We start from the raw sequence: 27327 nt of genomic DNA, 5'->3' as shown, positions 1-27327 counted from the left end.
AGGTCCCCCAGCGACGAAGGGGCAGGAAGATCAGGCTCCAGACACAGGTCCCCCAGCGACGAAGATGCAGGAAGATCAGGCTCCAGACACAGGTACCCCCAGCGACAAAGATGCAGGAAGATCAGGCTCCAGACACAGGTCCCCCAGCGACGAAGATGCAGGAAGATCAGGCTCCAGACACAGGTCCCCCAGCGACGAAGGGGCAGGAAGATCAGGCTCCAGACACAGGTACCCCCAGCGACGAAGAGGCAGGAAGATCAGGCTCCAGACACAGGTCCCCCAGCGACGAAGGGGCAGGAAGATCAGGCTCCAGACACAGAAAACCCCCAGCGACGAAGGGGCAGGAAGATCAGGCTCCAGTGCGACAAAACTATTTTGTTGTTTGTATCCGCTAGTAGGACCATTTTTATCCCCCATAATGCAACACACTTTGAAAAGGCGGTGACCACTTTACAAAAGTGATCCGCTCGATCGTGCCCCATGTCTCAGATTCTCTTCAGTGAGTGTGGTGTTGGTGGAGTCAAAGATGAATAAGTCTGAATGAGTAAGCCCTACTCTGCACTGCATCATTTCCTGGAACTAATGTTGTGACTTCACTGTGTGTTACTGTTTCACTTTCAACACTGAAGCAATGGGGCCAATATCGCATCTCCTTATGCTGCCGCTCTCCCTCGGTCTGCTACTATCTGTGAAATCTAAAACTACTCTCCTCAGAATCCCCAACTGACAATTTTCTCCCTAACTTTTATCTCCTTTATGTCATCTCCTGTTAACGTTTCAACTGGCCAGGAAGCTACAGAGGTCTGGAGCAAACAGACTGGAAGCCTGGGGTCCAAGCTGATTTTGATACAGTTCACTGTTATAAAACGTAGGCGAAAGCAGGTTAAACAGCTCAGTTGGCTAGCTCAGACCTTATCTGACCTCGCCTCAGTTCTCAGGAGCTCCCGTGGTCATTTCCAATTCATCTTCATCAGGCTGGGAAGCCACAGAGGTCTGGAGGAAACAGAGTGGTAGCCTGATTGCTAAAACGCAGTGAAAATTAGGTCGCTAAGATAACCTGAAGATGAAAACGAGTTTGAGTTTCCAAAATCCACAGAATCCCAGGTTACCAGTCCGTTTCCTCCAGACCTCTGTGGCCTTCCTAGCTAGCTTTATGAAGATGAACTGAAGATGACACGAAGCACCTGAAAGCTGTCCTTACTGAGCTGAGGTCAAACGGTGGCCGTATCCCAAATGGCACCCTAATCCAGGCCTACTGCACTACTTTTGACCAAATCCCTATGGACCCTGGTCAAACGTAGTGCACTATATTAGGGAATAGGGTGCCATTTGGCACATATTCTGTGTCTGAGTGTTTTATTTAGCAGCCAGCCAGGCGTGAAGTGAAAGGCCAGGAGTTTCTGAGAGGAGGAAATGTCACAGCCCTTTCCCAAATGGCACCCCCCGACCCTATTCCCTATATAGTGCACTGATTGACTAGGGCCCATAAGAATCTGGTCTAAAGTAGGTCTCTATGTAGGGAACAAGGTACCATTTGGGGATGCAAGCCCCCCATATAAAACGGGTTTAAAAGACTGTGAGCAGAACTCTATCTCATTCTACAGTCTAAAGGTTAGCCCATAACACAGAGGTAGTTGTATCACTGTGGGTTTACCCTCCCTGGCCCTGTCGCTACTCTCTCTCTCTCTATCCTCCAGCCACTCTCAGCTTCAGCTGCTGTGTTCGTCCCCCTAATGGCACCCTATTCCCAATGTAGTGCACTACTTTGGACCAGGTCTCATAGGGATTTGGTCAAAAGTAGTACACTACATTAGGGAACAGAGTGCCATTTGGGATGCAAACTCTGTCCGTTATGGTAATGAAGCCGTATTTCAGGGACCCAGATTTCTGATCTGTTACCTTTTACGAGAGCCATCTCCACCTGGGCTGAGTGAGTGATAGGAGGAACAATCAGGGAACCCTACAGGTCAATACAGGAGAAAGTCTCAAGTGTACTGAACCAAAATAAAAACGCAACATGCAAACATTTAAAAGATTTTACTACGTTACAGTTCATATAAGATAATCAGTCAATTGAAATAAATTCATTAGAACCTAATCTATCTAATTTCACGACTGGGAATACAGATATGCATCTGTTGGTCACAGATAGTTTTTTTTTTAAAGGTAGGGGCGTGGATCAGACAACCAGTCAGTATCTGGTGGGACCACCATTTGCCTCATGTTGTCCCACTCTTCAATGGCTGTGCGAAGTTGTTGGATAACTGGAAGATGGGGTCGTACACGCTGATCCAGAGCATCCCAAACATGCTCAATGGGTGACATGTCTGGTGAGTATGCAGGCCATGGAAGAACTGGGACATGATCCAGAGCATCCCAAACATGCTCAATGGGTGACATGTCTGGTGAGTACGCAGGCCATGGAAGAACTGGGACATGATCCAGAGCATCCCAAACATGCTCAATGGGTGACATGTCTGGTGAGTACACAGGCCATGGAAGAACTGGGACATGTTCAGCTTGCAGGAATTGTGTACAGATCCTTGCGACATGGGGCTGTGCATTATCATGCTGAAACATGAAGCGATGGCAGCAGATGAATGGCACGAGAATGGGCCTCGGGATCTTGTCAATGTCTCTCTGTGCATTCAAATTGCCTTTGATAAAAACGCAATTGTGTTCGTTGTCTGTAGCTTATGCCTACCCATACCATAACCCCACCATGGGACACTCTGTTCACAAGGTTGACATCAGCAAACCAATCACCCACAATGACGCCATCAACGTGGTCTGCGGTTGTGAGGCCGGCTGGACGTACTGCCAAATTCTCTAAAATGACATTGGAGGCGGCTTATGGTAGAGAAATGAACATTCAATTCCCTGCAGTCAGCATGTCAACTGCACGCTCCCTCAAAACTTGAGACATCTGTGGCATTGTGTTGTTTGACAAAACTGCACATTTTAGAGTGACCTTTTATTGTCCTCAGCACAGGGTGCACCTGTGTAATGATCATGCTGTGTAATCAGCTTCTTGATATGCCACAGCTGTCAGGTGGATGGATTATCTTGGCAAAGGAGAAATGCTCACTAACAGGGATGTAAACTAATTTGTTTACAACATTTTAGATTAGTAAGCTTTTTGTGAGCTTGAAACATTTCTGGGATCTTTTACATGTTGCATATATATTTGGGTCAGTATATAATTTTCCATAAATATATTTAGAAAATATTATAGCCTGGTGTCATCATGCCACTCGGAATGATAGCACAAACAGATCTGGGACCAGATTAGAAACATTACACCGCTTGGATCATGGTAGAATTGTTAACAGAAACAGCACAGGAACACAGAAATAGCACGGGAACACAGAAACAGCACGGGAACACAGACACAGCACGGGCACACACACAACACGGGAACACAGAAACAGCACGGGAACACAGAAACAGCACGGGAACACAGAATGTGTGATTGGTGACTTAGAGACCACGTCATTTCATCATTCAACTGCCTTTACTACATAACTCATCTTCGAAGGCTTATCCATCTGAAAGCTTATCCATCTGAAAGCTTATCCATCTGAAAGCTTATCCATCTGAAAGCTTATCCATCTGAAAGCTTATCCCTCTGAAAACTTATCCATCTGAAAGCTTATCCATCTGAAAGCTTATCCATCTGAAAGTTTATCCATCTGAAAGCTTATCCATCTGAAAGCTTATCCATCTGAAAGCTTATCCATCTGAAAGCTTATCCATCTGAAAGCTTATCTATCTGAAAGCTTATCCATCTTCGAAAGCTTATCTATCTGAAAGCTTATCCATCTTCGAAAGCTTATCCATCTGAAAGCTTATCCATCTGAAAGCTTATCCATCTGAAAGCTTACCAATCTGAAAGCTTATCCATCTGAAAGCTTACCAATCTGAAAGCTTATCCATCTGAAAGTTTACCAATCTGAAAGCTTATCCATCTGAAAGCTTATCCATCTGAAAGCTTATCCATCTGAAAGCTTATCTATCTGAAAGCTTATCCATCTGAAAGCTTATCTATCTGAAAGCTTATCCATCTTCGAAAGCTTATCCATCTGAAAGCTTATCCATCTGAAAGCTTATCCATCTGAAAGCTTATCCATCTGAAAGCTTATCCATCTTCGAAAGCTTATCCATCTGAAAGCTTACCAATCTGAAAGCTTATCCATCTTCGAAAGCTTATCTATCTGAAAGCTTATCCATCTGAAAGCTTATCCATCTGAAAGCTTACCAATCTGAAAGCTTATCCATCTTTGAAAGCTTATCCATCTTCAAAAGCTTATCCATCTGAAAGCTTATCCATCTTCGAAAGCTTATCCATCTGAAAGCTTATCCATCTTCGAAAGCTTATCCATCTGAAAGCTTATCCATCTGAAAGCTTATCAATCTGAAAGCTTACCAATCTGAAAGCTTATCCATCTGAAAGCTTACCAATCTGAAAGCTTATCCATCTGAAAGCTTACCAATCTGAAAGCTTATCCATCTTCGAAAGCTTATCTATCTGAAAGCTTATCCATCTGAAAGCTTATCTATCTTCGAAAGCTTATCCATCTGAAAGCTTATCCATCTGAAAGCTTATCCATCTTCGAAAGCTTATCCATCTGAAAGCTTATCCATCTTCGAAAGCTTATCCATCTGAAAGCTTACCAATCTGAAAGCTTATCCATCTTCGAAAGCGTATCTATCTGAAAGCTTATCCATCTTCGAAAGCTTATCCATCTGAAAGCTTACCAATCTGAAAGCTTATCCATCTTCGAAAGCGTATCTATCTGAAAGCTTATCCATCTTCGAAAGCTTATCCATCTTCGAAAGCTTATCCATCTGAAAGCTTACCAATCTGAAAGCATATCCATCTTCGAAAGCTTATCTATCTGAAAGCTTATCCATCTTCGAAAGCTTATCCATCTTCGAAAGCTTATCCATCTGAAAGCTTATCCATCTGAAAGCTTATCCATCTGAAAGCTTATCCATCTGAAAGCTTATCCATCTGAAAGCTTATCCATCTTCGAAAGCTTATCCATCTGAAAGCTTACCAATCTGAAAGCTTATCCATCTTCGAAAGCTTATCCATCTGAAAGCTTATCCATCTTCGAAAGCTTATCCATCTGAAAGCTTACCAATCTGAAAGCTTATCCATCTTCGAAAGCGTATCTATCTGAAAGCTTATCCATCTTCGAAAGCTTATCCATCTTCGAAAGCTTATCCATCTGAAAGCTTACCAATCTGAAAGCATATCCATCTTCGAAAGCTTATCTATCTGAAAGCTTATCCATCTTCGAAAGCTTATCCATCTTCGAAAGCATCCATCTGAAAGCTTATCCATCTGAAAGCTTATCCATCTGAAAGCTTATCCATCTGAAAGCTTATCCATCTGAAAGCTTACCAATCTGAAAGCTTATCCATCTGAAAGCTTATCCATCTGAAAGTATGCACAGTAAATGGAACGATTAATGCTAGGAACATGAAACGAATGGGAAAATGTTTGTATGAAAAAGTATTACTGGTGTTTAACGTGGGAATTCAGTAAACCATTTAGTGTAAACGTCAACAACTGTGTCAACAGCAACAACCTCCCCCCAGATGTTAACACAGAGACTGATTAATAACATCACAAAACAGATATAATCAGAGAATCTGTGTTGATAAGATTAAAAACAATCTAATTATACAACAACTAGTGTTGTTAAAAACAGAGCAGAGAAATATTAACTATAACGTTTTTCCAACTGTCTGAAAATAACAGAATATTTCAACAACAAAAGATTTTCCTTTGTCTCCGACTCTGAAAAGCCATTTGCATTAAAGCACCTGGCTCCATCACCATGGCAGCACTTCCTATGGTGATGTGTTCTAGAATCTAGAGTAGCCTATCAGAGGTTGTGTTCCTCAGGAGACCCCAGATGATGAGAACTCTGATGGTTTTTACTGCTTCATTTGACACACGAAGCCAGTCCAATTACATCTCTATCAGTCCTCAGTCAACTGAGCACCGACTGAGTGGCCCACTGACTGCATTCCCAAATGGCATCTTATTCTCTACATAGTGCACTACTTTTGACCAGAGCCCTATTGGGAACAGGGTACCACTTGGGATGTAACCGCTCTCCATAAAAGGAGGCTTGTCATTTGAAAAACGGCTAACAAAAAACTGACCCTCGTTGTCACTGTGAAACGCTGAGAGAGACTAAACATAATTTTGGTGTGATGAGTTTAGGATTTGTGTAAATTGATGTGTACCATCTCTCAGGCTTGCTGTAATTGGCAGAATCATATAAACTAAAGCATAGCCTGGAGGGATTAGTATTTGTATTTATTATGGATCACCATTAGCTACCCAGATACTCTTCCTGGGGTCCAGCAACATTAAGGCAGTTTATACCATTTTAAAAACATTACAATACATTCACAGATTTCACAACACCATGTGTATAGTGTGTATGTTATTGTGTGTGTGTGTGTATGTTATCGTGTGTGTGTGTGTATGCATTTGCCTGTGCCTGTTTGTGTTGCTTCATAGTCTCTGCTGTTCCATAAGTAGTATTTCTTTCTGTTTTTTAAATCAAAGTTTACTGTTTGCATGAGTTACTTAATGTGGAATAGAGTTCCATGTAGTCATGGCTCTATGTAGTACTGTGCACCTCCCATAGTCTGTTCTGGACCTGGGGACTGTGAAGAGACCTCTGGTGGCATGTCTTGTGGGGTATGTTTGGGTGTCTGAGCTGTGTGCTAGTAGTTTAAACAGACAGCTTGGTGTATTCAACATGACAATACCTCAGTACAAGTAGTGATGATGTCAATCTCTCCTCCACTTTGAGCCAGGAGAGATTGACATAAATATTATTAACATTAGCTCTCTGTGTACATCCAAGGCCCAGCCGTGCTGCCCTGTTCTGAGGCCCAGCCGTGCTGCCCTGTTCTGAGGCCCAGCCGTGCTGCCCTGTTCTGAGGGCCAGCCGTGCTGCCCTGTTCTGAGGGCCAGCCGTGCTGCCCTGTTCTGAGGCCCAGCCGTGCTGCCCTGTTCTGAGGCCCAGCCGTGCTGCCCTGTTCTGAGGCCCAGCCGTGCTGCCCTGTTCTGAGACAATTTTCCTAAGTCCCTCTTTATGGGTCCTGACCACACGACTGAGCAGTAGTCCAGGTGTGACAAAACCAGGGCCTGTAGGACCTGCCTTGTTGATAGTGTTGTTGAGAAGGTAGAAACCAAGGCCTGTAAAACCTGCCTTGTTGATAGTGTTGTTAAGAAGGTAGAAACCAGGGCCTGTAGGACCTGTCTTGTTGATAGTGTTGTTAAGAAGGTAGAAACCAGGGCCTGTAGGACCTGCCTTGTTGATAGTGTTGTTAAGAAGGTAGAAACCAGGGCCTGTAGGACCTGCCTTGTTGATAGTGTTGTTAAGAAGGTAGAAACTAGGGCCTGTAGGACCTGCCTTGTTGATGGTGTTGTTAAGAAGGTAGAAACTAGGGCCTGTAGGACCTGCCTTGTTGATAGTGTTGTTAAGAAGGTGGAAACCAGGGCCTGTATGACCTGCCTTGTTGATAGTGTTGTTAAGAAAGTAGAAACTAGGGCCTGTAGGACCTGCCTTGTTGATGGTGTTGTTAAGAAGGTAGAAACTAGGGCCTGTAGGACCTGCCTTGTTGATAGTGTTGTTAAGAAGTTAGAAACCAGGGCCTGTAGGACCTGCCTTGTTGATAGTGTTGTTAAGAAGGTAGAAACCAGGGCCTGTAGGACCTGCCTTGTTGATAGTGTTGTTAAGAAGGTAGAAACTAGGTAGTATTTCTTTCTGTTTTTTAAATCAAAGTTTACTGTTTGCATGAGTTACTTAATGTGGAATAGAGTTCCATGTAGTCATGGCTCTATGTAGTACTGTGCACCTCCCATAGTCTGTTCTGGACCTGGGGACTGTGAAGAGACCTCTGGTGGCATGTCTTGTGGGGTATGTTTGGGTGTCTGAGCTGTGTGCTAGTAGTTTAAACAGACAGCTTGGTGTATTCAACATGACAATACCTCAGTACAAGTAGTGATGATGTCAATCTCTCCTCCACTTTGAGCCAGGAGAGATTGACATAAATATTATTAACATTAGCTCTCTGTGTACATCCAAGGCCCAGCCGTGCTGCCCTGTTCTGAGGCCCAGCCGTGCTGCCCTGTTCTGAGGCCCAGCCGTGCTGCCCTGTTCTGAGGCCCAGCCGTGCTGCCCTGTTCTGAGGGCCAGCCGTGCTGCCCTGTTCTGAGGGCCAGCCGTGCTGCCCTGTTCTGAGGCCCAGCCGTGCTGCCCTGTTCTGAGGCCCAGCCGTGCTGCCCTGTTCTGAGGCCCAGCCGTGCTGCCCTGTTCTGAGACAATTTTCCTAAGTCCCTCTTTATGGGTCCTGACCACACGACTGAGCAGTAGTCCAGGTGTGACAAAACCAGGGCCTGTAGGACCTGCCTTGTTGATAGTGTTGTTGAGAAGGTAGAAACCAAGGCCTGTAAAACCTGCCTTGTTGATAGTGTTGTTAAGAAGGTAGAAACCAGGGCCTGTAGGACCTGTCTTGTTGATAGTGTTGTTAAGAAGGTAGAAACCAGGGCCTGTAGGACCTGCCTTGTTGATAGTGTTGTTAAGAAGGTAGAAACCAGGGCCTGTAGGACCTGCCTTGTTGATAGTGTTGTTAAGAAGGTAGAAACTAGGGCCTGTAGGACCTGCCTTGTTGATAGTGTTGTTAAGAAGGTAGAAACTAGGGCCTGTAGGACCTGCCTTGTTGATAGTGTTGTTAAAAGAAGGCAGAGCAGCACTTTATTATAGACAGACTTCACCCCATCTTACTGTTGTACCAATATGTTTTGACCATTGACAGTTTACAATCCGGGATTTCTCCAGGCAGTTTAGTCACCTCAACTTGCTCAATTTCCACCTTATTTATTACAAAATTAATTTGAGGGTTAGGGTTCAGTGAATGGTTTGTCCCTAATACAAGTCTTTGTGTTTTAGAAATATTTAGGACTAACTTTTTCTTTGCCACCCATTCTGAAACTAACTGCAGCTCTATGAGTGTTGCAGTTATTTCAGTCTCTATAGTTGCTGACGTGGGTAGTGTTGAGTCAAGCTCATACATAGACACACTGGCTTTACGCAAAGCCAGTAGTAGCTTGTCAGTAGTAAAGATTGAACCCATTTCATGAAGCTCCCGACGAACAGTTCTTGTGCTGACCTTGCTTCCAGAGGCAGTTTGGAACTCGGTAGTGAGTGTCGACAACCGAGGACAGGACAATTTTTACAGGCTTTCAGCACTCGACAGTCCCATTATGTGAGCTTGTTGTGGCCTACCACTTTGTGGCCGAGCCGTTGCTGCTCCTAGACGTTTCCACTTCACAATAACAGCACCTACAGTTGACCAGGGGCAGCTCCAGCACGGCAGAAATGTAACTTACTGACTTGTTGGAAAGGTGGCATCCTATGACGGTGCCACGTTGAAAGTCACTGAGCTCTTCAAGTAAGGCCATTCTACTGCCAATGTTTGTCTTTGGAGATTGCATGGCTATGTGCTTGATTTTTTTTTACACTTGTCAGCAACAGGTGTGACAAATAGCTGAATCCACAGTTATGAAGAGGTGTCTACATACACTACACAGTGCATTATGAAAGTATCCAGACCCCTTCACCTTTTCCACATTGTTAAAAATCTAACTTATTCTAAAATGTATTAATGTATTTATTTTCCTCATCAATCTACACACAATACCCTATAATGACATCACAATACCCTATAATGACATCACAATACCCTATAATGACAAAGTGAAAACAGGTTTAGACATTTTTCAAAAATGTATTACAAATGTAAAAAAAACATTAATACCTTATTTACGTAAGTATTCTGACCCCTCGCTATGAGACTCGAAATTGAGCTCCGGTTCATCCTGTTTCCTTTGATCAGATGTTTCTACAACTTGGAGTCCACCTGTAGTAAATTCAATTGATTGGATATGATTTGAAAAGGCAGACATGTCTATATAAAAAGGTCCCACAGTTGACAGTGCATGTCAGAACAAAAACCAAGCCATGAGGTTGAAGGAATTGTCCGTAGAGCTCCGAGACAAGATTGTGTCGATGCACAGATCTGGGTAAGGGTACCAAAACACTTCTGCGGCATTGAAGGTCCCCAAGAACACAGTGGCCTCCATCATTCTTAAATGGAAGAAGTTTGGAACCACCAAGACTCTTCCTAGTGCTGGGCGCCCAGCCAAACTGAGCAATCGGGGAGGTTCTTGGTAAGGGAGGTGACCAAGAACCCGATGGTCACACTGACAGAGCTTCAGAGTTCCTCTGTGGAGATGGGAGAACCTTCCATAAGGACAACCATCTCTGCAGCACACCCCCAATCAGGCCTTTATTGTAGAGTGGCCAGACGGAAGCCACTCCTCAGTAAAAGGCCCATGACAGCCCGCTTGGATTTTGCCCAAAGGCACCTAAAGGACTCGCCGACCATGAGAAACAAGAATCTCTGGTCTGATGAAACCAAGATTGAACTCTTTGGCCTGAATACCAAGCGTCATTTCTGGAGGAAACCTGGCACCATCCCTACGGTGAAGCATGGTGGCGGCAGCATCATGCTGTGGGACGTTTCTCAGCGGCAGGGACTGGGAGACTAGTCAGGATCGAGGAAAAGATGAACGGAGCAAAGAGAGATTCTTGATGAAAACCTGCTCCAGAGCACTCAGGACCTCAGACTGGGGTGAAGGTTCACCTTCCAACAGGACAACGACCCTAAGCACACAGCCAATACAACGTGTGGAGTGGCTTCGGGACAAGTCTCAATGTCCTTGAGTGGCCCAGCCAGATCCCCGACTTGAACCCGAGCTAACATCTCTGGAGAGACCTGAAAATAGCAGTGCAGAGACGCTTCCCATCCAATCTGACAGAGCTTGAAAGGATCTGCAGAGAAGAATTTGAGAAACTCCCCAAATCAAATCAAAGTTGATTTGTCACGTGCGCCGAATACAACAGGTGTAGTAGACCTCACAGTGAAATGTGTAGCGAGGCTACATACAGACACCGGTTAGTCAGGCTGATTGAGGTAGTATGTACATGAACGTATAGTTAAAGTGACTATGCATATATGATGAACAGAGACTAGCAGCAGCGTAAAAAGAGGGGTTGGGGGAGGCACACAATGCAAATAGTCTGGGTAGCCATTTGATTACCTGTTCAGGAGTCTCATGGCTTGGGGGTAAAAACTGTTGAGAAGCCTTTTTGTCCTAGACTTGGCACTCCGGTACTGCTTGCCATGCGGTAGTAGAGAGAACCGTCTATGACTGGGGTGGCTGGGGTCTTTGACAATTTTTAGGGCCTACAGGTGAGCCAAGCTTGTAGCATCATACCAAAGAAGAGGCTGTACTCGCTGCCAAAGGTGTTTCAACAAAGTACTGAGTAAAGGGTCAGAATACTTATGTAAATGTAATATTTCAAATTCTAAAAACCTGTTTCTGCTCTGTCATTATGGTATATTGTGTGCAGATTGATGAGGGAAAAAAAACAATTTAATCCATTTTAGAATAAGGCTGTAACGTAACAAAATGTGGGAAAAGTCAAGGGGTCTGAATACTTTCCGAATGTACTGTATATACAAACATATCTCAAATTCACAAATGAACTGAGCATCATATTGATTGAAGACACTACTGACCGACTCAAACTCCATAAATATGTATTTATTAAATCACATTCCCTTAAAATAAAATGTTACAGTTTAATTCATGTATATACATCAAGTGGTATCTTCAAGCACATTCCATGATGAATGAAATAATAAATATTAGGTGCAAACCATTTCTGACCACAACGTAGGCCTATAGGCTAGCGAACCAAACTGTTTGTAGCATCGAAGACAAAAACACCACTCACTCACTCACTCACCTACCTACCTACCTACCTACCTACCTCACTCACTCACTCACTCACTCACCCACTCACCTACCTACCTACCTACCTCACTCACCCACCCACCTACCTACCTCACTCACCCACCCACCTACCTACCTCACTCACCCACCCACCTACCTACCTCACTCACCCACCCACCTACCTACCTCACTCACCCACCTACCTACCTACCTACCTCACTCACCCACCTCACTCACCCACCTCACTCACCCACCTCACTCACCCACCTCACTCACTCACTCACTCACTCACTCACTCACTCACTCACTCACTCACTCACTCACTCACTCACTCACTCACTCACTCACTCACTCACTCACTCACTCACTCACTCACTCACTCACTCACTCACTCACTCACTCACTCACTCACTCTGTATATTGATGTGCCTAAAGAACAAGAACAAGCTTCCCTCAGAGTCAGAAAACTAGGGTCCGGTTTCCCAAAAGCATCTTTAAGGCTAGGTACAGAACCACAGGTTCCTATGTAGCAGTAGTTGTTCCTGGTGACTTGGTGCGTGCATGGTGCTGGCAAGTCAGCACACGTTTCTTTTGACCATTAGATGGCTAGAGCATTGGGTCACCAAGGTTGTGGGTTATATTTCTGTAGGGACCACATACAACTGAATATATAGATAAGAAGAAGAGAAGCATCAGTGGTTAGCATGGTACGGACAGGTGGCAACATTTAACGCCATCATGGTCCCTCACACTAGTAGAGAAGACTGACTATGAGTGTTCAGCACATTGGATATAGAAGCTCTGTCACCAGCTCTGCATCCCAATATGCACCCCATTCCCCATCTAGGGCACTTACTTTGACCAGGGTCCAATATCCCTGTAACAATACACTACTTTTAACTAAAACCCTAAAGGGTCCTGGTCTAAAGTAGTGCACTATATAGGGAATAGGGTATCCTTTGGGACGCAAACCCCGTCACTGTGCGTCCTCCTCCATGGCAGAGCGGACCCTGTCTTCCAGCTGGGCGGCGGTGGGCCGGGCGTCAGGGTCTGAGGCCAGCATGTCCAGTAGCAGGGTACAGACAGCCTGGCCAGGAGGGGGCGGTAGAGAGGGGGCGCGGCGGGACTTCATGGGGATGCACACCTGGAGGTCTGGGTTCTCACACAACGCCTCGCCCAGTGGCATCAGCCAGCGAGCCTTACACACATACGCACCTGTAGGGAAACATACTGTATATCAGTACTAACACCTTTAAGGAGTCTGTTTCCCAGTCAAAGGAAGATAACTTTGATGATATTTTGTGGGGTTTTTTTTGTACATTTTGGACTTCGGCAAGGGGATTTTTCCCCGGGATGTTCAGGCACACCATTTTCTTTTATTTTCTGGGAGGCAAGTTCGGAGCCGGAGTCTACGCCCCCAAACATCGGAGTTAGATGTAAAATGCGTGTAAAATGCGCAACTAAGATCAAAAATAACTCAAGGAATCTGTCATTACTTTTGACATCTTAGATTAATTCGTACAATTTTGAGATAGTGTATACGGGCTACGGCATCTCGAAATGGACAAACAGTACTATTGCTGTATTCTTCTCGTTTTTCAAGAAAAGGTCTTGAGAGTATGTAGGTACAGTCGTTCGGTTCGCCGAGATCTGCTAGGCGCCAGCTGAACTGAAACAAGCTGATGCCTTAAAAACACATACACACCTGTGGGACCACACAGGTACAGGACAGATATCAGTATTTCATTTTTTTTCAGAAAAAATATCATGTTTATATGTAGAAAAAAACAACAACAAGCCATCATCTTGATCCTTCAACCAGGAGAACATGACCCACTGTAATAATTACTGTAGTAAAACTGTCATCCATTCATGGGCTCTTGGAAGACAACAAAAGGAGGCAGAGGAGAAATGAGCCACTACTTTACTGGCCTAGGAAGTTTCCCTCCCTCCCCAACTCACCCACCAGACCATGGGCAACATAATGACGCCTCAGTTCCCCAGTTTATATTCAAATCCACTATTGTCTTCGGTAACAGAGACATTTTCATTCAGGTTGATAACCCACTTGAAACGGAGGTGGGGAAGGAAGGTATTATAAATGGAGGTGGGGAAGGAAGGTATTATAAATGGAGGTGGGGAAGGAAGGTATTATAAATGGAGGTGGGGAAGGAAGGTATTATAAATGGAGGTGGGGAAGGAAGGCATTTTAAAGGAGGTGGGGAAGGAAGGTATTATAATGGAGGTGGGGAAGGAAGGTATTATAAATGAGGTGGGGAAGGAAGGTATTATAATGGAGGTGGGGAAGGAAGGCATTTTAAAGGAGGTGGGGAAGGAAGGTATTATAATGGAGGTGGGGAAGGAAGGCATTTTAAATGGAGGTGGGGAAGGAAGGTATTATAAATGGAGGTGGGGAAGGAAGGTATTATAAAGGAGGTGGTGGAAGGAAGGCATTTTAAAGGAGGTGGGGAAGGAAGGTATTATAAATGGAGGTGGGGAAGGAAGGTATTATAAAGGAGGTGGTGGAAGGAAGGCATTTTAAAGGAGGTGGGGAAGGAAGACATTATAAAGGAGGTGGTGGAAGGAAGGCATTTTAAAGGAGGTGGTGGAAGGAAGGTATTTTAAAGGAGGTGGGGAAGGAAGGTATTTTAAAGGAGGTGGGGAAGGAAGACATTATAAAGGAGGTGGTGGAAGGAAGGCATTTTAAAGGAGGTGGTGGAAGGAAGGCATTTTAAAGGAGGTGGGGAAGGAAGGTATTATAATGGAGGTGGGGAAGGAAGGCATTATAAATGGAGGTGGGGAAGGAAGGTATTATAATGGAGGTGGGGAAGGAAGACATAAATGGAGGTGGGGAAGGAAGGTATTATAATGGAGGTGGGGAAGGAAGGCATTATAAATGGAGGTGGGGAAGGAAGGTATTATAATGGAGGTGGGGAAGGAAGGCATTTTAAAGGAGGTGGGGAAGGAAGGTATTATAATGGAGGTGGGGAAGGAAGGCATTTTAAAGGAGGTGGGGAAGGAAGGTATTATAATGGAGGTGGGGAAGGAAGGCATTTTAAAGGAGGTGGGGAAGGAAGGTATTATAAATGGAGGTGGGGAAGGAAGGCATTTTAAAGGAGGTGGGAAAGCAAATCATTTTATTGTAAACCTGTAGCAGTGTTTTCCTCCAACAGAGCTGCTCGTGGACACCAGACATTTTAGAGAATTAAATCTGACAGTCTGTATTCTACTGCTTCATCATTCTCCGACTCTGAAGAGCCAAAATGAAACTGCCGAGCATTCATATTCAAGGGTTAGCGTAACTAACCCCTCTGAATCTTTTCACAGATAGTCAACATAGATTTGTTTTCCATAGGCCGCCACAGGCCGAGACAACACAAACACACCCTCCCTCCCCCTGTTGTTCCTGTGTGGAGCCCTCCCTCCAACTCACCCAGTTGTTCCTGTGTGGAGCCCTCCCTCCCTCTAACTCACCCAGTTGTTCCAGTGTGGAGCCCGCCCTCCCTCCAACTCACCCAGTTGTTCCTGTGTGGAGCCCGCCCTCCCTCCAACTCACCCAGTTGTTCCTGTGTGGAGCCCTCCCTCCAACTCACCCAGTTGTTCCTGTGTGGAGCCCTCCCTCCAACTCACCCAGTTGTTCCTGTGTGGAGCCCTCCCTCCAACTCACCCAGTTGTTCCTGTGTGGAGCCCTCCCTCCCTCTAACTCACCCAGTTGTTCCTGTGTGGAGCCCTCCCTCTAACTCACCCAGTTGTTCCTGTGTGGAGCCCTCCCTCTAACTTACCCAGTTGTTCCTGTGTGGAGCCCGCCCTCCCTCCAACTCACCCAGTTGTTCCTGTGTGGAGCCCTCCCTCCCTCCAACTCACCCAGTTGTTCCTGTGTGGAGCCCTCCCTCCCTCCAACTCACCCAGTTGTTTCTGTGTGGAGCCGTCCCTCCCTCTAACTCACCCAGTTGTTTCTGTGTGGAGCCGTCCCTCCCTCTAACTCACCCAGTTGTTCCTGTGTGGAGCCCTCCCTCCCTCCAACTCACCCAGTTGTTTCTGTGTGGAGCCGTCCCTCCCTCTAACTCACCCAGTTGTTTCTGTGTGGAGCCGTCCCTCCCTCCAACTCACCCAGTTGTTCCTGTGTGGAGCCCTCCCTCCCTCCAACTCACCCAGTTGTTCCTGTGTGGAGCCCTCCCTCCCTCCCTCCCTCCAACTCACCCAGTTGTTCCTGTGTGGAGCCCTCCTCCAGGAAGGTGAGTCTCTCCAGGACGGCCCAGAACATCACCCCCAGGGAGAAGATGTCTGCCTGGGCTGTGTAGGTGAGGCCACCCCACACCTCTGGAGCCATGTAGAAGTCAGAGCCACACGTAGAGGAGAAGTGCTGTCTGGTCAGACTGGTGTCTCCTTCCGTCCCCTGGCCCCCCTCAACGCTCATCTTACTCAGGCCAAAGTCAGCCACCTAAAGGAAGATGGTGTGGAATGGAAGATTGAAGAAGGTGAAGAAGGTGAATATTGTTACAGTATCAAGCTGAGGATTTAAATTAACTGTCTGTGTTTGGCTGTTAAAACCCTTTCACCCTTTTAGTAGACAAAATGAAAGAAATGTTCTATGTACTTTTCAGTTGGGACCGTGGTTACACTGGTGTTCAGTACAACGGTGTTATAATGGGGCCGGAGGAGATTGTGTCACCTGTGTCCCTATATGTAGGACCCTACATGTAATGGGGCCTGGAGGGGATTGCGTCACCTGTGTCCCTATATGTAGGACCCTACATGTAATGGGGCCTGGAGGGGATTGCGTCACCTGTGTCCCTATATGTAGGACCCTACATGTAATGGGGCCGGAGGGGATTGCGTCACCTGTGTCCCTATATGTAGGACCCTACATGTAATGGGGCCTGGAGGGGATTGCGTCACCTGTGTCCCTATATGTAGGACCCTACATGTAATGGGGCCTGGAGGGGATTGCGTCACCTGTGTCCCTATATGTAGGACCCTACATGTAATGGGGCCTGGAGGGGATTGCGTCACCTGTGTCCCTATATGTAGGACCCTACATGTAATGGGGCCTGGAGGGGATTGCGTCACCTGTGTCCCTATATGTAGGACCCTACATGTAATGGGGCCTGGAGGGGATTGCGTCACCTGTGTCCCTATATGTAGGACCCTACATGTAATGGGGCCTGGAGGGGATTGCGTCACCTGTGTCCCTATATGTAGGACCCTACATGTAATGGGGCCTGGAGGGGATTGCGTCACCTGTGTCCCTATATGTAGGACCCTACATGTAATGGGGCCTGGAGGGGATTGCGTCACCTGTGTCCCTATATGTAGGACCCTACATGTAATGGGGCCGGAGGGGATTGCGTCACCTGTGTCCCTATATGTAGGACCCTACATGTAATGGGGCCTGGAGGGGATTGCGTCACCTGTGTCCCTATATGTAGGACCCTACATGTAATGGGGCCTGGAGGGGATTGCGTCACCTGTGTCCCTATATGTAGGACCCTACATGTAATGGGGCCTGGAGGGGATTGCGTCACCTGTGTCCCTATATGTAGGACCCTACATGTAATGGGGCCTGGAGGGGATTGCGTCACCTGTGTCCCTATATGTAGGACCCTACATGTAATGGGGCCTGGAGGGGATTGCGTCACCTGTGTCCCTATATGTAGGACCCTACATGTAATGGGGCCGGAGGGGATGGCTGCCGTTTTACGGGCTCCTAACCAACTGTATTATTTAGTGGTTTTTTTTTTTACTGCGTTGTTTCTAATTTATTTTGTACATAAATGTTGCTGCTAACATCTCTTATGACCGAAATAAGCTTCTGGATATCAGAACAGCGATGACTCACCTCAAACTGGACAAAGATTTTTTTCCTTTAAATGAGTCCGACGCAAAGGATATACTGCTTTCCGGAGACAAGGCCCAAATACACGGTCATTCGCGTCAAGAAAAGGCGGAGATACAGAGGGAGAATGACGGGGTGCCTTGTGAGGATTCGGAGGCGAGTGAGTAAATCACCACAACCATCGATTCTATTGGCCAACGTGCACTCACTGGATGATCTATGGTCGAGACTATCCTACCAATGGGACATTAAAAACTGTAATATCTTAAGTTTCACCGGGTCGTAGCTGAATGAAGATATAGCGCTGGCTGGGTTTCCGTGTTGTCATAGCTGAATCAGAATAAGTTGATAAATAAGAAGTTGTATTTACTTTCATAATATGCTTATGTGGGGAAAGTCACTTGGGGCCCTGAGAGGGGAGAGGTCAGGACTGTCTTCATATGTGAGTGTACATGTTAAACCATGTGAAGGGCTCCACAATGTCTGTACTCCAGTCACTCCCTCCTTTTCCCATTGGGGGGAGGAGTATGGCAGTGTCTGGAACCATTGTATGTCCCCTCTGATGTTGAAACTTATCTTGACCTAGTATATGACCTAGAGGCTCACTCCTCTCAGAGAGTTTGTCCAGGGGTGGGTTGTATTTGAGATGGGAGTATCTAGAATTGACAATTGATATATGCCATTGGATGAGGTAATGTTTTGGTAATATGAAGTACCAAGAATGAGATTAGAACCTCATTTAGGAGACCAAACTGAACGATCATTTATAGCTAATGCTGTCTGGCTATGGGATACTCCTCTCTCAAGTAAAAGTATTTCTTTGTGAACAGTTCCTATTATCTGTGGTTTGTCATGTCGACTAGGGGGTGGATCTTTGCTATAAAAGACCTCAGTTGCCATTATGTTGACTCTCTCAGAATTCATTTATAGACACTGAATTGATCTGAGAGTCACAGGGCTATGGTGAAGCTCATATTATTAAAAGATGAAGTTTAAAGTATAACTCTGACTTGTGTGTGGTTTGTAAACTCTCCTTTCACTTAGTAATACAGGAAATTACCATGACAGTGCATCAGCAGGACAGAGTGTGCAATGTCTAATATTAAAAAAGCCTTGAGGTACTGCTCGCCTGAGGTAGTGTATCTACCAAGAGAGTTCTCATCTATATTATTCGGAGCAGTCTATTTACCACCACAAACCGATGCTGGCACTAAGACCACACTCAACCAGCTGTATAAGGCCATAAGCAAACAAGAAAATGCTCATCCAGAAGCAGTGCTCCTAGTGGCCGGGGACGTTACTGCAGGTAAACTTAAAAAACGTTTTACCTCATTTCTACCAGCATGTCACATGTGCAACCAGAGAGAGAGAGAAGAAAAAAAAATAATAATAATAACAATAAAAAAATAATAAAAAATAAAACTCTAGACCACCTTTACTCCAAAGAGACGCAGACAAAGCTCTCCCTCCATTTGGAAAATCTCACCATAATTCCATCCTCCTGATTCCTGCATACAAGCAAAAACTACAGCATGAAGTACCAGTGACTTTCTCAATACGGAAGTGGTCAGATGACGCGGATGCTACGCTACAGGACTGTTTTGCTAGCACAGACTGGAATATGTTCCGGGATTCATCCAACGGCATGGAGTATACCCCCTCAGTCACCGTCTTCATCAATAAGTGCATCGACAGCCTCTGGGGTGGCGCAGTGGTTAAGGGCGCTGTACTGCAGCGCCAGCAGAGACTCTGGGTTCACGCCCAGGCTCTGTCGTAACCGGCCGCGACCGGGAGGTCCGTGGGGCGACGCACAATTGGCCTAGCGTCGTCCGGGTTAGGGAGGGTTTGGCCGGTAGGGATATCCTTGTCTCATCGTGCACTAGCGACTCCTGTGGCGGGCCGGGCGCAATGCGCGCTACCCAAGGTTCCCAGGTGCGCAGCGTTTCCTCCGACACATTGGTGCGGCTGGCTTCCGGGTTGGATGCGCGCTGTGTTAAGAAGCAGTGCGGCTTGGTTGGGTTGTGTATCGGAGGACTTTCAACCTTCGTCTCTCCCGAGCCCGTACGGGGGTTGTAGCGATGAGACAAGATAGTAGCTATCAAAACAATTGGATACCACGAAATTGGGGAGAAAAGGGGGTAAAAATTCAAAATTAAATAACTAAATAAGTGCATCGACGACGTCATTCCCCACAGTGATCGTACGTACATATCCCAACCAGAAGTTAAAGGCTAGACCTGCCACTTTCAAGGAGCGGAACACTAATCCGGACACATAAGAAATCCCGCTATATCTTTAGATCAACTACCAAACAGTCATAGCATCAAAACAAGACTAAGATTGAATCCTACTACACCGGCTCTGATGCTCGCCGAATGTGGCAGGGCTTGCAAACTATTACGGACTACTATTACGGACGTAATCTCTATCGCACTCCACACTGCCCTTTCCCACCTGGAAAAAGGAACACTTAAGTCAGAATGCTGTTCTTTGACTACAGCTCAGCGTTCAACACCATAGTGCAAACAAAGCTCATCACTAAGCTAAGGACCATGGGACTAAACACCTCCCTCTTCAACTAGATCCTGGACTTCCTGACGGGCCGCCCTCAGGCGGTAAGAGTAGGCAAGAACACATCCGCAATGCTGATCCTCAACGCATCCTCAGGGATGCGTGCTTAGTCGTCTCCTGTATTCCCCGTTCACCCACGACTGCGTGGCCAGGCACAACTCCAACACCATCATTAAGTTTGCTGACGACAACAGTGGTAGGCCTGATCACCAACAACGATGAGACAGCCTATAGGGAGGTGGTCAGAGACCTGGCAGTGTGGTGCCAGGATAACAATCTCTCCCTCAATGTGATCAAGACAAAGGAGATGATCGTGGACTACAGGAAAAGGAAGGTCCAACAGGCCCCTGTTAACATCGACAGGGCTGAAGTGGAGCGGGTCGAGAGTTTCAAGTTCCTTGGTGTCCACATCACCAACAAACTATCATGGTCCAAACACACCAAGACAGTCGTGAAGAGCGCACGACATCACCTTTCCCCCCTCAGGAGACTGAAAAGATTTGGCATGGGTCCCCAGATCCTCAAAATGTTCTACAGCTGCACCATCACCGCCCGGCATATTGCAAACTGCTCGGCGTCTGACCGTAAGGTGCAACAGAGGGTAACGAGTACAGCCCATCACTTGGGCCAAGCTTCCTGCCATCCAGGATCTATATACTAGGCGGTGTCAGAGGAAGGCCCAAAAAATGGTATAGGACTCCAGTCACCCAAATCATAGACTGTGCTCTCTGCTACCGCATGGAAAGCAGTACCGGAGCGCCAAGTCTAGGTCTAAAAGGCTCCTGAACAGCTTCTTAACTGGTGAACAATTAATCAAATGGCCACAGGACTAATTACATTGACCCCCCCTTTTGTTTTTACACTGCTGCTACTCACTGTTTATTATCTATGCAGTCACTTTACCTCTACCTACATGTACATATTACCTCAACTAACCTGTACCCCCGCACATTGACTCAGTACCGGTACCCAAAGGTTTATATATATTTATATTTTATTTTTTACTTTAGTTTATTTAGTAAATATTTTCTTAAGTATATTTCTTTAACTGCATTGTTGTTGGTTAAGGCCTTGTGAGTAAGCACGGTAAGGTGCTTAAGGTAACCTGGTAAGGTAACCTGTTGTATTCGGTTACACTGAAGTGTTCAGTTGGGACCGTGGTTACACTGAAGTGTTCATCTTCTTACCACAGACACACCCCCCTTTCCCTTCCCTTTGAATTTTGGTGCACCTACCTTGATGAGAGGCCCGTTACGCGTGAGACAGACAAGCACGTTATCTGGCTTCAGGTCTCTGTGTACGATGCGGAGGCGGTGGAGGAAGGCCATGGCTGAGCTTAGCTGCTGGACCACACTGTGGTTTCTCTGGCTTTCTGGAGGTCTGGACAACAGGTAGTGGTTCAGGTCTCCCCCATCACAGTACTCCATCACCAGCCACAGGGCCAAGCAGCGCTTGGGACCACGGTTGTCCTTCTCTCCTGTGGGGGCTGGTCTCTTTCTGGGCCTGGAGAGGCCAGAAATTTTCCTCACAGGCGTTTTGGACATGGATAAGTCAGAGTTAGTTGATTCCTGGGATTTGGACCTGAAGAAGTCTGACTCGGAGTTAGTTCTCAATCTGCTCTTGGTTCTGAAGAGACCACCTGAGTTAGTTCTGTTCTTAGTTTTTGACCGGGAGGAGTCTGACTTAGTCCTTTTCTCCTCCTGGCTCTGCTTTATCCCCACCACGCTCCCTTTTAGGGCGCTCTCCACCAGGTCCAGAGGCAGCCTGCCTGGCCTGAGGGGCTGCAGGGTCTTGGGTCCGGTCTGCAGCAGGCAGCCATGGAGGGCGATGACATTGGGGTGGTTCTTGGCCGTGGTTCTCATAGCCCACAGCTCCTGGAGGTAAAGCTCGATGCACTCTGGGCTACTGCAGGGCAGGCGTTTTATGGCAACCCGCTCGCCTGTTTTAGCCATGTGGCCCTCGAAGACCACCCCGTAACTGCCTCGTCCGACCTCCCTCTCAAGGGTGTACAACTCCTCCATCTTCTGACTCACTATATAAACAGTAACTTGGATTGTTCTTAGATTCTTGATTTGAAGTCAGTGTTTGAGTTTACCATGTCTGCAAAATGACAAAAATATTGTTAGCTAGTTGTAGCTATCATGAAATTGATGAGACGTGATATGATCTCAGTCTTTCCTGTTTGAGCAAATAAACTTAGCAACAAGTAGCTCTCGAAAACACAAAGGTGCTTCCAGCATACACCCTTTTGGGTTATCAGCTGATTGTATGGAGGGCAGCTGGGACCATGTGAACTACAATCCCACTACAATTAGAAACGTTAATAATCCTCACTTGCAATACGTTTTTAGAAACATCTGGAAGTTAACAGTGAAAAGAATCTTTCAAATACAAAAGACACAGTTAAATGTATATAGTTAAGCAAAGTGGCATCCTGGTTGCACCCGAAATAATTTTCAAAACATGATACGAAACTTCGTCCCCAATTATGCTTAATTTGGCAGAATCTCAATGGCATTTTCTTGATTCCTTGCATCCATCATTTCCTCCTTGTCAAAATCCATTGGATGAGAAGGCCAGAGGTCCCTCCCCTGTGACCTTCTCCTCCAATGGATTTTGAGAAGAAGACGAGAAAAGAGGATACGAGGAGTTTACAATTGAGATCTTCCCAGAGTCACTAAGTGGGGAAAGTCTAAACGGTATCCTTGGGACATCCCAACTCTTGATGTCACCCCAATGAAGTTGAAATGTGAAACGGTTTAGGTTAGGTAAGGGTTATGGCTAAGGTTAGGGTAGGAGTTAAGGTTAGGATGTCCCAAGGATTCCGGATAGCACTAACCCTAAGAAGGCGCTGCATGATCATTCAGATATCTGCATTTGCCGTGCAGCATTTACAGTGTTATGTCCTCTGCAGAAGTCAGGGCATTCATACTTCTTGTGCTTCTACGGGCAGAGCTTTTGTGAAGGAAGTTGTCAAGGAAGTAAGTTTGTGTTTATACAGGACCTCCCACCTTCACCTACCGTTAACCAAACATGTCACATGTGGAGCCCTCTGCATTGTGCAACCAGAATACAACTTTACTAAACTGTGAACATTAACTGTATATTTTGAATTTGAAACATTATTTATCGCGTATATGAATGTTAAAGTTATAAATGTTTCCAAAACTGTATCGAGTAAAAGGCGTATTTGCGTTTAGACAGAGGATTTTGTGAATAGCCCAAAGGCCTGTAGATGGAGTTAGTCATTTCATCTTAAGACTTGGTATTCAACTGGTTACACAATCGGATCTCCCGTGGACCGTTCATAAATACATCTTATATTCAGCTGCAAATGCGTCGATTTAATGGTGAAAAACAACAGGGAAAGTATACGCACCCGTTCTTTATGAAACAATGTCCCACCACCAATGCTAGTAGAGTGTCTGCACTACAATGCCTTTAGATGACAACATGAAAATATGCACGAAGTATGCACGAAAATGTAACGTTATGCACTCATATTGACTAACATTTACCATCTATTTGAATGTGCAAATGTTAGCTACCTAGAAGCCCGCGATAATTATCTAATGTATCTAACTTCTCAACATGTTGTTTGCTAACAGGCATTAACAGTAGCTAAATAAGTTAGCTAACTAGATAACGTTAGCTAATATTTTGTCAATTTGACTGACTATAGTAAAATGTGGGTACCTAGCTAGTTGAGGAGACCTTAACAATAGTAATGTACTTCCAACTGACTTTCACTTTTCACAAATAAATTTACCAGATTTGCATATTTAAATCGCTTGTCTTGGTAACGGTAACAACCGAGCGTCTTTCTCGTTTGAGTTACCGTTGGCTAACTGGTTAGCTTGCTAAACGTATCGAGACATTTTAATTTAGTTACATTAAGTAAATTACACTTACCCCCATAGAGTTCATTTAGATTTTTTCACTAAAAGTTCATTATAACTATGTGTATCTGTTAATTTGACTAACAGTTGAATCTGAAACGGACACCAACATCTTCGAGTCAAATGAAAACAAAGATGGATTTGCAGAACTTTCGTCTCCCCTTTGGAACGTCCCGCTCTTAGACAAACGTGCGCTGTGATAGGCTACAGAACCATACGTAACGACAACGTTTACGTGTATCATTGGCCAATCAACGAAGATGCATGTTTGATATAATTCGAAATGTCCAATGACGGAACGTTTCATATAATTTAATCAAAATGGCGGATAAATGAAGATAGTTCACTCAGGCAGTGTTTGCTGTTGAAATAAAAGTGTCAATTGCGGTCTACTTAACTGGGTGTCTCCCAGATACACCAATGCAATCAATAGCAGCTGGGTAGTCTACTTTGTTCATTGACTGTCAGTAGCCACGTTTCCATCCAGTTTTTTATGCGATTAAAGTCATACTGTCTACAAAAAAATAATCACGATATTTGTGATGGAAACAGGTCGTTTCGGTACAATTTTATATATGCCGACAGATAATTTATTCACTCTGCTCTGAAATCGCAGTAGATAGCCACTCTCGTTTGAGTGTGCCAGAGCGCAGAATAACTAATTCATTTACAAACACCAGTTGAACATGGCCGGTGTCAGTAAACATCGGCAAAAAAAGAGCAATTAAATTGTTGCAAGCGTCACATGTAGCCATCAACGCTCTGGATTGGCATGAAAACAGCCTAACCGGCTCTGCTAGGGCGAGTAAAACGGTCAGAATCATTTGTGTCTGTAAGTAGCTAGCAAGTTAGCCGGGGTGCTTGACCGCAGTTGTGAGGTCAGAATGCTCGGATCAACCCTACGCCTCAGCCAGAGAATTCAGTGTGCCCTCTGAAGGGTCCAAGAATTTATGAATGGACAATCTGACCATGCTGAATTTACAGCCAGATGGCACTCTGGCACTCCAGATTTAATTTAGGAACACACCCTACATGGTGGGATCTTTTTGTGTCAATAAAATTAATTATGCAATAAATGGTGGAGGCTTTTTTGCCAAAGTTTACTGACACCGGCCATATTCAACAGGTGTTGAGCGTTTGTAAATTCATCAGTTATTCTGCAGTCTGGCACACTCAGGCGAGAGTGCTCTGAAATCGGAGTAGAGCCAGAATGAATTCGAGAAAACCCTTGGAGTCAGACGAGGATATGGTGTGTGGTCCTCCCACTATGACTCAGGAAACCATGCAGTTTATTAGGCTAGAGATGAAATCAATTGTGAATTTCAGAGTGGTAAAAGTGCAAATAATATATACTTCATTCGATGTTGGTCAGTAGTTAGGCTACACCTAATGGAAACAAATTATTTTTTACTTGAAATTATTATTACATATTTACTTGTGTTACTCAAACACGATTGAATTAAAAAATAATAATTAGAAATCATGTAAGATTGATGAAATGTATTTAAGTATTCATGTTTCTAACAACTCAAATACCTCAAAAAATGAATCAATGACTCCTTTCCAATGGAATATCAAGGATCTTATTCATGTTGACATGATGATCGATGCTTTGGCTGCCGTTTGACTAATAAAAATAATCTGTCTCCTTTGTCCATAATCTCATGATGTAGTAGTAGTCTGCACCAGCACTGTATCTGCTATATGTTAGCTGGAGCTCACTACATCATCTCTCACATTACCTGACACCCTAGACCTACTTTAATTTGCATACCACCCCATCCATTGAAGATGCAATCGCCATCACACTGCACACTCCCCTATTCCATCTGGACAAGAAGAAATACCTACGTAAGAATGCTGTTCCTTTGACTATAGCTCAGCCTTCAACACCATAGTACCCTCCAAGCTCATCATTAAACTCGGGGCCCTGGGTCTGAACCCCGCCCTGTGCAACTGGGTCCTGGACTTCCTGATGGGCCGCACCCAGGTGGTGAAGGTAGGACACGACACCATTACGCAGATGCGCAACACAACCTCCAACTCAATCATGAAGTTTGCAGACAATAGGAGTAGGCATGATTACCAGTTTACAGGGAGGTGAGCTCCCTGGCGGACTGGTGCCAGGAAAATAACCTCTCCCTCAACGTCAACAAAACAAAGAAGCCAATTGTGTACTTCAGACAGCAGAGGGAGCACGCCCCTATCCACATCCATGGGACCACAGTGAAGAAGGTGAAAATGTTCCTCGGCGTACACATCACTGACATGGTCCACTGACATAGTGTGGTGAAGGTGGCGCAACAGCACCTCTTCAACCTCAGGAGGCTGAAGAAATTCGGCTTGGCCCCTAAGACCCTCAAACTTTTACAGATGTACAATTGAGAGCATCCTGTCGGGCTGTATCACCTCCTGGTATGGAAACTGCACCTCCAGCAACCGCAGGGCTCTCCAGAAGGTGGTGCGTTCTGCCCAACGCATCACCGGGTGCACACTACCTGTCCTCCAGGAAACATACAGCACCTGATGTCACAGGAAAGCCAAAAAGATCATCAAGGCCATCAACCACCCGAGCCACGTTCACCCCGCTACCATCCAGAAGGAGAGGTCAGTACAGGTGCATCAAAGCTGGGACGGAGAGACTGAAAAACAGCTTCTATCTCAAGGCCATCAGACTTGTTAGATAGCCATAACTAGCCGGCTTCCACCCGGTTACTCAGCCCTGCACCTTAGAGGCTGCCACCCTATGTACAGTTGATGTCGGAAGTTTACATACACTTAGGTTGGAGTAATTAAAACTAGTTTTTCAACCACTCCACAAATTTCTTGTTAACAAACTATAGTTTTGACAAGTCGGCTAGGACATCTACTTTGTGCATGACACAAGTCATTTTTCCAACAATTGTTTACAGCCAGATTATTTCACTTATAATTCGCTGTATCACAATTCCAGTGGGTCAGAAGTTTACATACACTAAGTTGACTGTGCCTTTAAACAGCTTGGAAAATTCCAGAAAATAATGTCATGGCTTTAGAAGCTTCTGATAGGCTAATTGACATAATTTGAATCAATTGGAGGTGTACCTGTGGATGTATTTCAAGGCCTACCTTCAAACTCAGTG

At 45.4% G+C, this 27327-nt stretch overlaps 1 protein-coding gene across 1 annotated transcript; it reads right to left on the bottom strand.

Moving 5' to 3' along the window:
- Window positions 1-12364: 12364 nt before the first annotated feature.
- On the bottom strand, window positions 12365-24303 carry LOC139407892 (serine/threonine-protein kinase pdik1l-B). Its single transcript, XM_071151767.1, has 4 exons — window positions 24219-24303; window positions 21542-22406; window positions 16100-16340; window positions 12365-13114 (listed from the first exon to the last, which is right to left on the bottom strand). The coding sequence occupies exons 2-4, from the start codon at window positions 22325-22327 to the stop codon at window positions 12876-12878; spliced, it is 1266 nt and encodes a 421-aa protein (XP_071007868.1). The 5' UTR covers window positions 22328-22406; window positions 24219-24303; the 3' UTR covers window positions 12365-12875.
- Between the last annotated feature and the right edge of the window lie 3024 nt (window positions 24304-27327).

Source organism: Oncorhynchus clarkii, chromosome 4, assembly GCF_045791955.1.
Source record: "Oncorhynchus clarkii lewisi isolate Uvic-CL-2024 chromosome 4, UVic_Ocla_1.0, whole genome shotgun sequence".
In the NCBI taxonomy this organism is placed as follows: Eukaryota; Metazoa; Chordata; class Actinopteri; order Salmoniformes; family Salmonidae; genus Oncorhynchus; species Oncorhynchus clarkii.
Note: the sequence above shows the minus strand (reverse complement) of the source record. Positions and strands in the feature narration are given on the sequence as shown.